Consider the following 16478-nt stretch of genomic DNA (forward strand, 5'->3'; position numbering starts at 1 on the left):
ACTTGGCAGGACTCCAAAGTGTAACGAAATGGTCAAAATCCAAGATGAATTGCGTGGATGGTAGACTTGCAAGCAAGTGCGTAGAATGTGTGTACGACGAGCTGCGACAGACCCGAGGACTCAGCGACGCACTTATCATAGTGGACCATGTGGAGTTCCACGTCCATAAGATCATCATGTGCAACTGCAGCCCGTACTTTGGGTGAGTGGTTCCCACACGAGTACAAGATTTGGTCTGAGTGGAGAATTGTAGAACTTAAAACCAACTGCTGGCTATGTGTTAGTGGTTCTCAAACTGGAGTCCAGGAACAAACATTAAAACAATGACTCCTTCCTAACTTTTGTCCAATTAAGAGCTTTGAGATGATCGTGACATATCACATAAATGTGACATCCATGCATGAATAAATTAGTTTTAATTTTAGAACAGGTGTTTTTCCAGAATGAAAGGTGTAATATCATGAGAATTAAGTTGTACTTCACTTTGTTACACTTTACTTGTTAAAATGACTTTCCTCATTTAATTTAAAATATATATATATTTTAATGTTTTAAACTTTTCAAATCCTTTGGCATTTCGGGATGTCTGAACCCAAAAATGTCTGAACCCAAAGAAATTGTCATGGGTCATTTGTATGTTTGTTTATGTTGAAATCTTCTCTCTGTGTCTACGATGAGCAGAGCCCTCTTTCTACGATGGTCCACGCCAGACCAGAAGGTCTATGCCATACAAGGTCTTACAGCTCACTTAATGCAGCTCTTCATTGATTTCGCATACACTGCCTGTGTGTTGGTGACACAGGACAATGTTAAGGACTTGTTGATAGCCGCCGATAAGTTCAACGTCATAGGCATCGTTGAAATCTGCTGCGTGTTTCTAACTGAGCAGCTCTGCCCAGAGAACTGCATCGGCATCTGGCAGTTCACGAGGAACTGCCACACTCCACAGCTGCAGAGCAATGCCTACCAGTATATTTTATACCACTTTGAGGAGGTCGCCACCTCGGACGAATTGCGGCAACTCTCCATGCAGGACTTCAGTGACATGCTCGACAGAGACGACCTGATCGTGAAAAAGGAGAACATCGTTTACGAGGCCATCCTGCACTGGATTGCACACGAGCCTTGGGAGCGTGGCAGAAACATGCCGATGCTCCTGGCCAAGGTAAGTTGCAATTACATTGACCACCGCAAAGTTCGAGATACGTGGGAGGCACACGCCCCCGCCAAAACCTACCGAGTCCCCATACAGACAGTAAGTATCTCTGTAGACAACTTTGCCAAACAATCATTTGCAACACCTCATTGACAACTTTGGGCCAGATAATTGATTACTCCCTTTGACAACCTTTCCAAACAACCGATCACACTCACACTTCCGTCGACAAATTCCCCCTCAAAAACCTGTAGACAGCTTGCCAAACAACTGACCGCAACACCCTTTCAACAAATTCAGCAAACAACCGATCATACCCACCGCCAATAAATTAATAGATTCCCCTGTCAACAAATTTGCTGAACAATTGATCACAACCTCTGTTCATACAGTGACTTAAAGCCAAACAATCTGTAACCCCTGTATAGAACTTCACCAGACAAATAGTCACACCCACTTTGAAAACTTCTTGCCATGGCAAACACCACTTTGTGCTTAACTGTCAATCATCCCAGTTGACGTCACTGAGCAACCTATCCCAACTCTCAAAATCTTCACCAAACAACCAATCCTTCCCTCTAACAACCAATTGCACCCAATCAACATAGTGCCAAACAACCGATCGCACCCCCGCCCCGTTGGCAACTTTGTGCCATACAATCGATCCCCGCTTAACATGGTTGAACAACCGGTCCCCTGTAGACAAGTTTTCCAAACAATCAATACCTCATCTGACAGTTTGGCCGACACCTGATCCCCTCCTTTGTCAACTTTGCCAAACACCCAATCATCCCCATCAACAACTTGGCTGAACCCCCAAATTAGTCGACCAACCGATTGTACCACCAACATCTTTACCCAAAACAACCCCTCACAACGATGACATCTGAGCAATGGATCCCCCCCTCCCCCGACTATATGGCCAAAAACTGATCACACACACCTGTCCATGACTGTGAGCCTAAGAATTTCCCCCCCTTGACCACTTCCCCAACTGATCGCACCCCGAACAACCGATCTACCCCTTGACAACTTTGACAATCAATCCCCTCATCAAAACTCTGCTTAACAACTGATCTCCCTTCTCAACTTCACAAAACATCCCCTAGTTGATAACTTCGCCAAACAATCCACCTGTCGACAATTTTATCAAAACTGATCTAACCGACAACTTGTTGCCAAACAATCATACCACACACCAACATGGCTGAATGACTGATCCTAAGAACAACCTGTCAACAACTTTGGCAGACAAGTGATCCCCCATTAAAAACTTGGCAGAGGAACAAATTGTACCTTTGTTAAAAACTTTGCAGAAAACAACCACCCCCCTTGTAGCCAACTTCGTGAACAACGAATTGCACCCCCAAATTCTACATATTCTGGCAATGTAACCGATGAAACCCCAAGCTCCCCCAATGCTCGAGTTGACGAACCTTGAAAATGATCTTATGAAAAACACTATTGACAACCAAAAATGTTCTTGCCACTGTGAAGGTCCGTCTCGCACTGACCAGTCAGGAGTACATCACCATCAATGTGCTGACCAACCAGCTGGTGCAGAACAGCCGTGAATGCCTGGAGATGGTCACTTTTGCGTCGCGCGTGATAAGCCACATGGCAACAAACTCCGTGTCTGCGTACTGCAACCTGGTCGCCCGTCCCCGCCTACCTTCTGCCATCCTGCTGGCCATTGGCGGCTGGAGTGGCCCAAGCGCCACCGAGTGCATCGAGATGTATGATGTCCACGCCAACTGTTGGGCCTACCTGTTTGAACATATGGACCAACCCCGAGCATACAGCGGCGCCACCTTTCTCAATGATGCCATCTACTGTCTGGGTGGCTTCGACGGCACAGAACATTACAACACCGTCAGCCGCTTTGACCTGAAAACGTGCACATGGCAGGAAGTGGCACCCATGCACTCCCGCCGATGCTATGTGAGTGTCACAGCGCTGAACGGGTGCCTCTTTGCATTAGGGGGCTATGATGGACATGTAAGACTAAAGACAGCGGAGTACTACACGCCTGAAACCAACCAATGGACTCTTATCACCAGTATGCATGAACAGAGGAGTGATGCCAGCTGCACCACCCTTAATGACAAGGTGGGTGGAACCTAAATTTGAACGTCTGTCATTCAGGCCTACTTGAATTCATCAGCCGCCACCCACTGTGATTGCAGATTTACATTTGCGGTGGTTTTAATGGAAATGAGCCCTTGCAAACAGCAGAATATTACAGCCCAGAGACCAACGAGTGGACCATGATGGCCCCAATGAGCAGCCGCCGCAGTGGCGTTGGAGTCATTGGGTTTGCTGACCACGTTTACGCAGTAAGTACAGTGTAAGACAATAACTTGGGAAATTTGTCAAAAAATATGAGCAGCCAAAATTTTGGGTTCAAGAATTAGGGACCAAACATTTTTTGATAAAAAATGTTTGACCAAAAATGTGAGCCCAAAACATCCAAATCTTTGACACCTTTAAAACACACTCTTTGTCCACAAAATTTTGGCCACACATTTTGGGACAAAGATCTTTGGACAGGCGGCACGGTGGATGACTGGTTAGAGCGTCAGCCTCACAGTTCTGAGGACCCAGGTTCAATCCCCGGCCCCGCCTTTGTGGAGTTTGCATGTTCTCCCCGTGCCTGCGTGGGTTTTCTCCGGGCACTCCGGTTTCCTCCCACATCCCAAAAACATGCATTAATTGGAGACTCTAAATTGCCCGTAGGTGTAACTGTGAGTGCAAATGGTTGTTTGTTTGTATGTGCCCTGCGATTGGCTGGCAACCAGTTCAGGGTGTACCCCGCCTCCTGCCCGATGATAGCTGGGATAGGCTCCAGCACGCCCGCGACCCTAGTGAGGAGAAGCGGCTCAGAAAATTGATGGATGGATGGATCTTTGGACACACATTTTCTACAATACCAGCAAAAGATTTTGTCACACATTTGGTATATATTTTTAAAGGTTTTAAAAATGTTTACACATGTTTTTGGACATGGAGTCATTTTTTGTTATCAATTCTTGCACATTAATTTAATTAAAGAAATTTGGACAAAATATTTGGTCAATATTTTTTGGCACATTTCTATGTAAGTAGAAGAGGTTTGAAATATCCTTTAGTCATGAATATATTTTTTAACTGTTTATAATTACATTGTATTAAACAAATTTGAAGGAATGTGTTCTTCCAATGGTGTTAAGATTAATTCTGCTTTTGCTACTAAAGGTTGGAGGTTACGATGGTGAAGTCCGTCTGACCAGTGCCGAGGCCTACAACCCTCGGACCAACAACTGGATTGTATTGCCGTCCATGCAATGCCCCCGAAGCAACTTTGGCATCGAAGTAGTGGAAGATTGTCTTATTGTTGCTGGAGGTTACAATGGTGTCTCCACCACCAGCCATGTGGAGTACTATGACTTAACGACTGGTCTATGGTCTCCAGCCAGCGACATGCGGATTTCTCGTAGCGGTCTGACTTGTTGCGTGATGACCGGACTCTGCAACATGAACCAATGTGCTGTCGTTCGAAACGATCTACCGTTGCTCTTCCTGGAAGACGATATAACAGAAATGGACGATGTCTAAACGTAAAGTGTAAACTGCCCTGAGAACTCAAATAAAACAGCTTCACAACAAAGAGGGGAAAATGAATAAAAGAGCAAAAACACATAACTGCAAAACATGCTGACTCATTGTTTTTTATTTTGTGACTTTCTCTGACGTATGAACAAATATACAAATAACACATCCAGGGGTCAAGTGTACTGTATTTCTTATTTATTATTTATTTTCTTGTTGTGCTTTTGTGATTGTTGATGTGAAATTGATTTACAATATATTTCTTATTAACTGTTCATAAGATTAAAAGCAAAACTGGTGAAATTCAACCCAGAATTTGAACACTGAAGCCAGATTTGAGAATTTCCAGCCCAAGAAAAATTGAGGTCTACAATGACAGTAAAAATTCCATGGTCATTTTCACAGTGGACATGTTTTCGATGAATCCTAGAAGATTCTGAAACGAGATTATCCATTTTGTGGAGTAAAAACTCAATCAGGGATTGAGCCCCAGTCACCCCATACCAGTCCTCCTTGGAAACCATGCGTGTTGGGTTCAGGGATTATAAAAAGTCAACGAGTCACCACAGTCATTCAAGATTAGTTGCTTTTCTCTTTCTGTCCAAGATTTTTCTTCAGTAACCCGCAACTATGGCCAGCAGATACTTGTGTGAATTTTTCACAATAGTGGCCCTGAAAATGTCTCATTCTGAGTCCAGGTGCAGAGATCCCATCTATGTTTAACGTGGCAACCCAATTTCAGACATTAAAGGTCCCATATTTTGGCTATTTAGACCTCAAAAGAGTGACTAACATGGACTTGGTATGAAAGGGTCAATTTAATAAATAAAAAAAAAAACACCTTGGTTTTGTCATTTGAGAGTCCAGAAAAGGCCCCTCTGACAGCTATTTCTTTTTGACCTAGTTATGTATTCGCTTTGTCCATATTTGGCTAAGACCGCCCCCCACTTTCCTTTGATTGGTTGCCTCCGTGTAGAAGACCCACGTGTTTGCACGTGTTTGTTATGTTGAAAGCGCTGGCTCGGGAGCAGAGATGTAGGCAGAGATCTTTGCTAGAGTAGCGTGAATCGGTTATTCAATTAATGGACATAATTTGTTGTAAGATAAAGAAAGGGACCGCCACCAGTACCTCCGTCGACCACTAGTCAGATAAAGTGAAACAACGTGTTGCCATTATCTGGTATACGATCTTTATCGTTAAAAGGGGCACCACATTGCTTTGTATGTTATGGACAAGTCCTTGAAACGACAAAACCTAAATAAATCTGTTATTTCTGAAAGGTTGCTACACTAATGTGATTTCAGTAGTTCTCCGACTTTCAAAGAGCACAGTCAATGTATTTTGTCAGGTTTAATTTCTAATTCTACAAGTACAGAGTACAATACAATTTAAGGGGAAAGGGAGGAAAATCTATTTTCTACTTAAAGGGGAGGCAGACATTACAGCGATGACACAGGGTGCCTGCCTGCGGAAGTGAACTGTTACTCAGTACTTTCATGGGGCAAGGGTGAGATTTGTGGAGGCTTTCCCAATTGTAATATGGATCCCAATATGTGATGCAGCAATTTGTACTTAATTTGATAAAAAGCAAAGTTAGATTCACGGTTTGGAGTGGAGGCCGAGGATGCTGCGCGAAATGGGCAGGAGTTTGCCCTGAGCGCTAACTTGAAGAAAGAAGAAAGATCAGCTTTGCCAAAAATCGTTTTTCTGGGACTAATTGTGCCGAGGTCTGCCTGGCTAGGCGGATCACACCGCCGTGGCTCTGTTTGAGAGCAACTGGCTCCTTTGCTGAAAAATCTCGCCATGGGTAGCAAGCGGTTTGGCCTAACAGTCAAAACCGGGGTTCCACTTCGGTTATCGCGGCCAAGAATCGTTCGGTAACAACGGCACGTAACGCCAGCCAGCGGCACGAGCCCAAATGTAGCGGGGGAAAATAAAAGATAAAAATAGAAAGAAAAGGAAAGTTGGGGCTGAGGCAGCTGCTCCCGGAGCTAGGTTGAAACCTAGCACCCAGAGAGGTCAGGAACCAGAGCAGAACAAGAGCTAGTCTCCGATGGGGCGAGAGCTTCTCCTTTTCAACCTCCTGGGAGACTAACAAGAAGGGAAGGGGTGGAGCCACACACATTTTTTATGGGCGCAAAACTTTCTCTCATATCTCACACTTGGCTCGTACGTTTTGCCTAGTCTTGAGGTACGAAAAATAACTTTAACAAGTATGTCAAAAGCACACAAGGAATTTGTCTCCGGTAGTTGGACAACAGTATGATAAGAGACAGTCAATTAACAGTCAATACTTTTGAGACATAAAAACATATAACACAGTCACTGAGCAATAATAGGTTACCAGTAATGTGGCAATGTCGATAATTTTTTTTGGACAATTGTGCAAATGATGCTGAGTCCTCTAGCAATTTTGAGCAGTTTGAAATGAGTGTAGTGCAGAGCAGTGAGACTACTACAGTGAGTGCACGAATAATGTATAATTGTGACCACAATCTCAAGACCAAATTGGCAGCATGTTACAATGGAATTGTATGTTAACTGTTGAAGAAGGTAATGGCAAGAGGGAATAAGCTGTTGGAATGTCTGCCTGTTCTAGTTTGCATTGTTCGATAACGCCTACCCGAGGGAAGGAGCTGGAAGAGGTGGTGATCAGGATGTGGAGGGTCCAAGAGGATTTTGCATGCTCTTGTCTTAGTTATGGCAGCGTGCAAGTCCTCAAGGGTGGGTAGGGGGTTATCGACAATCTTTTTAGCAGTTTTGATCATCCGTTGCAGTCAGAGTTTGTCTTTTTTTTGTAGCAGCACCAAACCAGACTGTGATGGAAGAACACAGGACTGATTCGATGACTGCTGTGTAGAACTGCCTCAGCAGCTCCGGTGGCAGGCCGTGCTTTCTCAGAAGCTGCAGGAAGTACATCATCTGCTGGGCTTTTTTGAGGATGGAGTTGATGTTGGTCTCCCACTTCAGGTCCTAAGAGACTGTAATTTCCAGGAACTTGAAGGTCTCAACGGTTGACACAGGGCTATTGGACAGCATGAGGGGCATCTGGGGCGAAGGATGCCTCCTGTAGTCCACGATCATCTCTAAAGTCTTGAGTGTGTTCAGCTCCAGGTTGTGTCGGCCGCACCACAACTCCAGCCGCTCCACTTACTGTCGATACGCAGACTCGTCACCGTATGTGATGAGGCCGATGACGGTGGCGACTATTGTGTAATTTTAAACTAATTTTAAACTCTTTATTGCCATCCTAATCCCATTCTTCTGTATATTGTTCATAAAAGAGATAAAAGATTCTCCTCTTGAGGGTGCTGTTGCTTCATTGTTCAGTAACTGAGGAGAGCTCTTGTTCACCACAGGGGTCTTCAGACACTCTGTCTTTTGGTTATTGTAGCCAGTTGGGGTCTGAATGGTTGAGTTACTTGTCTTTGTCTTGCGAAGGAAGGATGAGGTGTGATGGTATTATTGATGGCTGGTTTGGATGGCCATTTGTCCTTTCAAGGAAGTTTTGGAGTTCTGTCTTTTTGGAGTTGATATTCGTTACAGTAGTGAAATAGATAAGCTCGGGAAATTCGAATTACCTCATTTCAGGCCTCTTGGCAGGAAATGTCTGGAGCTCAGGATGCATGGGGGATTTTAATTCATATTTCACATTTACTGAGGCACCATAGAGCTAATATCACTCCCAAATACAAGAAAAACTTGGTTTGGTAATATGTTAACTTTAACTCAGTGTTTGGTGGGATTAGTATCTTCTGAGTAAGACTGATTCATTATGGTTTCACATTTCATATTTTGGGGGGGTTAGCGTTTTAGAGTCTGCAGTTTCTGTAATGGTTGACCTAAAAATGTCTCATTCTGACTCCAGGTCTATAGACTCTGTCTTTGACCACATCTGTGGTCAAGGTGGAGAATCTGGCAACATAAATTCTAATGCTCAAAACTGACTTTTTGGTGGGACTTTTGGGTAAGACTGATACAGGATATGGTTATGACGGTATTGGAAATGTTATATATTTGTGGTTTTATAGTTGAACCCAGTGATGTTTCCTTTAAATGTAAAGCATAGAGAGCTTGATGATGCAGATGATGTCACTGCTGATGGCCAACCTGGCTTTTGACACAGAATGCCACCATGATGTAATCGCAGAAGACTCCCTCCGCCCACCACCTTCTACGCTTTACTACGTGACTTCCACTGAGGCTTCGGCCGAAGTCGAAAGTGTTAAGACATGGCAACAAATTCAAGATGAGTTACGATGGACAGTTGTCATACAATTCTGGCTCCGTGTACAACCAACTACGCCTAACAAGAGAACTGAGCGACGCCATCATTACAGTTGATAAAGTTGAGTTTCACATCCATAAAATCATCCTGTGCAACTGCAGCCCGTACTTTGGGTGAGTTGATCCAATTTCACATTACTATTTACCAGCGGTGGGGGACTTGAGTCATGTCAATTGACTCAGGTCCGACTTAAGTCACTAATTTTAGACTTGCTTTGCCAAAATCCATAAGACTCGACTTGGTATTCGTGAGACTTGACTTGAAAAGTCTTGCCTGTATGCAGTTGAAAATCTGCATTTTGAAGATAGAGTTCAATTTGTTTTGTTTTTAAAACAAAAGTAATTCATGTTGTGCACCTGAATCTGGCAACCCACCAGTGGGATATGATGCAGAGTTCATTGGCAACCACATTAAGCAAGTATCATGGTAGGAGATCCGACGATAATTACATTTGTTTTCCAAAAAAGTATATTTTTGATGTAATAGCAGAAAAAAAAAAAAAACCCTGAATGGCGACATGTAAGGTTTGCAGCTTATAGATAAGAGACAACTATGACATCTGACATTATCCGTCAATTTAACACCCACAAAGAATGGTAACCTATGTTAACTTCACAGTTGAGTGCCATGATAGCTGGCCCAACATTAACCAAGCTTCATGTAGGTTATGCATTCAATTTAAAAGACAATAAAGTATAAGTACAGCTAACATACAAGGTACTGTAGTGGCTAATGTAGACAATATGTTGTGACTGAAAGATTGTATGACTTGAATGATGACTTGCTTTACCAAAATAATGACTTGCCTTAGATTTAGTAGGGACTCGTCTTGACGTACTTGATTTTTGCCACAGTAACTTGAGACTTATGACTTGAACATGTGTGACTTACTCCCAAATCTACTTACTCTGGAAGAAATTTCAGAAATATTGTGTGTCCAACCTTTACAGAGCACTCTTTCTACGTTGGTCCACCCCAGACCAGAGGGTCTACACCATACATGGTCTGACGGCTCCCTTAATGCAGCTATTTATCGACTTTGCATACACCAGCTCCGTCTCTGTGACAGAGGACAACGTACAAGACTTGTTGATAGCGGCCGATAAGTTCAACGTCATAGGCATCGTTCGAACCTGCTGCACATTTCTAACAGAGCAGCTCTGCCCGCAGAACTGCATCGGCATCTGGCAGTTCACAAAGAACTGCCACACCCCGGAGTTGGAAGACAATGCCCATCAGTACATCCTATACCACTTTGAGGAAGTCGGAACATCAGATGAGTTGTGGCAACTCTCCATGCAGGACTTCTGCGACATCCTTGACCGGGATGACCTGATTGTGAAAAAGGAGAACACGGTTTATGAGGCCATACTCCACTGGATTGCACATGCGCCTCAAGAGCGGGGAGAAAATGTGGCTCTGCTCCTAGGAAAAGTAAGTCAACCCCTTTGAAATCGTGTTGGGAGAATGGTGTGGTTGCAATACGCATAACGCAGAATATTTTATTAGTCATGGTATGGAGTGGCGGCATGGTAGCACATCTGCCTCACAGTTCTGAGGACCGGGGTTCAAATCCCGGCGTCGCCTGCGTGTAGTTTGCATGTTCTGCCCGTCCCTGTGTGGGTTTTCTCCAGGTACTCCGGTTTCCTCCCACATCCCAAAAAACATGCGTGGTAGGTTGATTGACGACTCTAAATTGCTCGTAGGTGTGAATGTGAGTGTGAATGGTTGTTTATATGTGCCCTGCGATTGGCTGGCAACTAGTTCAGGGTGTACTCTCACCCGAAGATAGCTGGGAGAGGGTCCAGCACATCTGTGACCCAAGTGAGGATAAGTGGTACAGAAAATGGATGGATGGACGGTATGGAACCTCTAATGAACAAGAACCCGGGGTCTTTAATATAATTGCAGTATATGAGGTTGGGCTTGGTCATGAGGCCGGTCTCATCTTGATTACATTTTAATTTGGTCTTGCCTTTGATCGATTATATACACCCCAAAATTAGTGATCTCTGTCAAACGTTTTGTAGGCTTATACCAGCCTTAACCTGGTCTAAGTCTCAACCCACGTTTGGTCTTATTTCTGTTTTAGTCTCAACCTCTTAAACCTCTTATCTTGACTTAGTCTCAACCTGCTTTGGTTTTAGTCTCAGCTCAGTCTCCTGCTTTGATCTTAGTCTCTACTTGTTCTCAACCTCTCATAAACTCTTGGACTAGACAGTCTCAACCTGTTTTGTTCTTAGCCACTTGTCATTATCCACCCCTCAACATCTTGGTCTTTACTTCGTCTCAATCAGCTATGCTCTTTGTCTCAGTTCAATCTCTATCCTCAAGATTTAGTCTTGACTTTTCTCAACCTGCTTTAGTTTTAGTCTTGAAATGTTCTTGAGCACTCAGCACTTTAGGCCTGCCGCACACTGTGCAATGCGGTCGAACCTGATTGAACCAGATCATTGCAAAATAAACGACAGTTGCCGATTTAGGAGCACTTTGAGCGATTCGGCAGCACTTTGAGCGATTGGATATAGGGGCACCCTCAACAGCCAGCCTGGATAGGCATTTGATGCTGCACATATAGAAAATTGTACATTATCACTTATTAAACCATAAAAAGGAAGATCGTTAAGGAAGAAGCAGGTTGCTAAAGAGGCTTGGGGGTGGCGCGGGGGTCATTCTGTTGCTCGCTTTTAATGCCCGAGAATGTATTTTTAGTGTGAGCGGAAGCTTATGTGCATTTTCATGTATATACTTGTATGTGTGCATTTGGCTTTAATCTGCGACGCAGCACCGGCGATTAAAATTTTTAATCGTGGCAAAACCAGTGGTGGACTGATCAGCCACTTATTCAAACAGTTGGCAATGTTCAGGAGTGTCGCTCTGTGTGTGGCAGCCTTTAGTCTTTCCTTTGTCTCAATCAGCTATGGTTTTAGTCTTGGTTCATGTGTCTTGGTCTTGGATGATGTGGTCTCAACTGAACATGAGTTAAACCTGCAGCGTGCTTCCAGGACATTTATTTTATTTTTTAGCAACACAATAGTTTGGGTGGCACGGTGGACGACTGGTTAGAGCGTCAGCCTCACAGTTCTGAGGAACTGGGTTCAATCCCCGGCTCCGCCTGTGTGGAGTTTGCATGTTCTCCCCGTGCCGGGCACTCCGGTTTCCTCCCACATCCCAAAAACATGCATTAATTGGGGACTCTAAATTTCCCGTAGGTGTGACTGTGAGTGTGAATGGTTGTTTGTATGTGCCCTGCGATTGGCTGGCAACCAGTTCAGGGTGTACCCCGCCTCCTGCCCGATGACAGCTGGGATAGGCTCCAGCACGCCCGCGACCCTAGTGAGGAGAAGCGGCTCAGAAAATGGATGGATGGACAATAGTTTGGTGAACATGGTCCTTAATTCTCAAATGCATAACATATACTAGTGTCTTCTTACCACTTTGTAGGTCCGTCTCTCTCTGACCAGTCAGGAGTTCATCACCATCAACGTGCTGACCAATCAGCTGGTGCATAACAGCAACGAATGCCTGGAGATGGTGGCTTTCGCTATAAAAGTCATACGTCACATGACTGACAACTCCGTGTGTGGATTCTGCAACCTGGTAGCCCGTCCTCGCCTGCCTTCCACCATCCTGATGGCTATCGGCGGTCGCAATGGCCGAAACGCAGCACACTGCATTGAGGCGTACGACGTGCACGCCAACTGCTGGGGCTACCTGGTAGATGACATGGATCAACCCCGTTCCTACTGCGGTGCTGTCTTTCTCAATGACTCCATCTACTGTCTGGGTGGCTTCGATGGGGCAGAACACTACAACACCGTCAGCCGCTTTGACCTGAACACACGCACCTGGCAGGAAGTTGCGCCCATGCACTTCCGCCGATGCTATGTGAGCGTCACAGTGCTTAATGGGTGCATCTACGCAATTGGAGGCCATGACGGACGTGTGAGACTAAAGACGGCAGAGTACTACTCGCCTGAGACCAACCAGTGGACTCTTATCACCAGCATGCATGAATTGAGGAGCGACGCCAGCTGTACCACCCTCAATGACAAGGTAGGTGAGCTCAAGAACATGCATTTTTATTTTATTTAACTTAAATTTTGCTGACCTTGCTTTAATCAGCTGGTCACCTTCATGTGCTTTCAGGTGTACATTTGTGGTGGTTTTAACGGAAATGAGTTCTTGCAAACAGCCGAATATTACAGCCCAGAGACTGACGAGTGGACAGTGATGCCCCCCATGAGCAGCCGTCGCAGCGGCACCGGAGTCATTGGGTTTGCTGACCATGTTTATGCAGTAAGTAGCATATTATGACACAGTAAAATGCCAGTAATGTACCCCCCCCAAAAAAATTGTACTGCCTATATTAATGGTTTAAACCGAAATATAGTCCCAAAAGACTTTAATATAATTTTAAACAAATTTTATATAAACCTTAAAATGAAATGGCTTACATGTATGTTTTTGTGCTGTATTTTTTCGAAATCATCCATCCATTTTCTTTACCGCTTATTCTCACTACGGTCGTGGACTACTGGAGCCTATCCCAGCTATCTTCGGGCGGGAGGCGGGGTACACCCTGAACCGGTCGCCAGCCAATCGCAGGGCACATAGAAACAAACAACCATTCGCACTCACATTCACACCTACGGGTCTTCAGTCAACCTACCACGCATGTTTTTGGGATGAGAGAGAAAACCCACCCAGGCATGGGGAGAACATGCAAACTCCACACAGGCGGGGCCGGGATTTGAACCCCAGTCCCGAGAACTGTGAGGCAGATGTGCTAACCAGTTGGTCACCGTGCAACCAAAGACCAAGGACACGCTCTAACTCTGTAACTTTGCTAGTCCTAAACTTAGCAACTCCCCGACACACAAAGGTCTGTCAATCGATTAATATTTGTAATCGCGATTCATCGCATGAGTTCCACGGTAAACACATTTTTTAAAATCTATTTTAAAGGTACAATAAAATAATATTTTTAATACTTTACAATAAGTTTTGAATATTCTTAATAACATGAGTGGACAAAAATTATTTCTCATACTATATATATTTATTATTGCAACATTTCAAATTCAAGCCCAACAATAAACAAGATGGGCACGTACTATAAAACGGTTATTATACTGTACTATACTGTACTGTGTACTGTACTGTTACTGTAAAACTAAACAGAACAAAAAAGAATTACACACATTGTTCATTTGAATATAACATACCTAAACCGCCAACTTAAACTATCTGCATCATTTGCACAATTGTCGCTGTTCCAGATTATTGCACTATTCGTCACTTCAAACTGCTCTAAATTGCTTGAGGACTGCATCATGTGCACAGTTGTTATTATATCAGCATTACCACATTACTGGTAACCTTTCTTTGCTCAGTGACACTCCGTAGTGTGTTTTTATCTCCAAAAAGTATATTTTGCCACAGAGGCTATCTGTTTTACTGGAGCGGCTCCAACTACCGGAGACCAATTCCTTGTGTGTTTTTGACATACTTGGCAAATCAAGATGATTCTGATTCTGATTAATGCGTACACACTATGTAAACACCATTGATGGGCTAACAAAAATTTGCATCAAAGTCACAGTAATCATAATCCCTTAAATAATGCATATTCACACAGAAATGCTGTAAGAATACATACAGACAGATAATACAACAACACTCTCAGGCATAGCCTCTTTTTCCTTCTCTGTGAAAAATTAGTTAATGCAGTTTAAAAGCGAATTTTGGTCATTTCATTAATGTACTGTAGGTGTGTTATCCGCATGAGTCGGCCTCGGTGTGCACAGCAGGAAAAGCACCCACAACAGGCTCAGTACAAAGCCAATTAAGGTTCATGCATTTAATGGACCGTTAAATTAGTGCCGTTAAAGGTAATTTGCGTTAACACATTAATTAACGTAATTTCAACAGCCCTACTATTTTTTCAATTAGCACGGTGGCATTTTAGGGCATTATAGAAAGACCCCCAAAATAGGCTGAGATTCATTGAATAGGTCAGTTTTTCAGCAAACAGCTGAAGATAGGTTCCACAGGGGAAAAAGATATGAATAGGTGAATTTGGAAAAAGGAAATTCAAGGATAGACAGACCCCTTATGTTGCGAAGTGGAAAAACGCCAGTGATTGTCGACCCCCTAAAATTTTTTAAAATTGCCTATATTAAGTCACTGATGGTGTAGTGGTACACTCGCCTGACTTTGGTGCAGGCAGCGTGGGTTCAGTTCCCAGTCAGTGACGGTGTGAATGTGAGTGCGAATGGTTGTCCGTGTCTATATGTGCCCTGCGACTGACTGACGACCAGTTCAGGGTGTAGTCCGCCTTTCGCCTGAAGTCAGCTGGGATAGGCTCCTGCGTACCGTGACCCTAACCAGGATGAGCGGTGTTGAAAATGGATGGATTGCCGATATTAATAGTTTCAACTGTAAACAGTTTACTATTAGACAGGGTTTTGGCCCCCTTTTGAGGCATCTTAGAGCATTCTAGAAAAAGCACAAAAATTGCAGGTGCTCAAAGGCCTTGGGTTCACTCTACCTCTAAAAAGCACTTGATTGACAGCTTTGGTTTTAAGAAACTGTCTCCACTCTCTTCATTGTGCTTTTGAAGGTTGGAGGTTATGATGGTGATGTCCGTCTGGCCAGTGCCGAGGCCTACAACCCCCTGACCAACAACTGGATTGTGTTGCCCCCGATGGAATGCCCCAGAAGCAACTTTGGCATCGAAGTCGTTGAGGATCGCCTCATCGTCGCCGGGGGGTACAACGGCGTCTCCCCAACCAAGCTTGTGGAGTTCTACGACCTCACCACCGGTCTGTGGTCACCAGCCAGCGACATGGGGGTCTCCCGAAGTGGTTTGACTTGCTGTGTGATGTCTGGACTTGGCAATATAGCCCAATATGCTATGCTTCGGAATGATCTACCTTCACTAATCTTGGAAGATGAAATGCTGGACATGGAGGACTAATCCAAACCTAGGACCATTATGCTGAAAAGTGAAAGAGACTGAAAAGCTGCTTCAGTAACAAGAGGGAAAATAGAAGACAAAAATTACCACAACATTTTACATATGGACAGGAATGAACTGATGCTAAATCCCATCCAAGGAGTCAATAAAGTACAGCAGTACCTGAAATGACGAACGCTTCAATTTACGAGTTTTTGGAGTTACAAGCCAGCTTCAGATATGCTGTCACTCAAGTCATTTGAAAAAAAGGAGAGTCAGTCAGCGATGTACTTTCAGCCGTTTATTGAATGGGCCTAACAGCGAAATGCACAAATACAAAGTGAAACAACTCGCAGGGAGCATGGAGCAGACGCTAGTACTGAACTTACTGCATGTGAATGGCAAACCCGAGCTGGAGTTCCTGATTTCACTCACGAGGCAAGACCCCTTTAATAAAGGCATACATTTGGCATATGCTTTCTAT

At 44.1% G+C, this 16478-nt stretch overlaps 2 protein-coding genes across 2 annotated transcripts; both read left to right on the plus strand.

The window, feature by feature from the left end:
• Positions 1–18: 18 nt before the first annotated feature.
• On the plus strand, positions 19–4912 carry LOC133411413 (kelch-like protein 10). The gene is made up of 5 exons (XM_061693780.1): positions 19–202; positions 682–1165; positions 2654–3265; positions 3343–3492; positions 4391–4912. The coding sequence occupies exons 1-5, from the start codon at positions 45–47 to the stop codon at positions 4748–4750; spliced, it is 1764 nt and encodes a 587-aa protein (XP_061549764.1). The 5' UTR covers positions 19–44; the 3' UTR covers positions 4751–4912.
• Positions 4913–8825: 3913 nt separating this feature from the next.
• Positions 8826–16015, plus strand: LOC133411711 (kelch-like protein 10). Its single transcript, XM_061694371.1, has 6 exons — positions 8826–8885; positions 8962–9146; positions 9984–10467; positions 12478–13089; positions 13183–13332; positions 15659–16015. Exons 1-6 carry the CDS (start codon positions 8826–8828, stop codon positions 16013–16015), a joined length of 1848 nt encoding a protein of 615 aa, XP_061550355.1.
• The last annotated feature ends 463 nt before the right edge of the window (positions 16016–16478 follow it).

Source organism: Phycodurus eques, chromosome 13, assembly GCF_024500275.1.
Source record: "Phycodurus eques isolate BA_2022a chromosome 13, UOR_Pequ_1.1, whole genome shotgun sequence".
Lineage (NCBI taxonomy): Eukaryota > Metazoa > Chordata > Actinopteri > Syngnathiformes > Syngnathidae > Phycodurus > Phycodurus eques.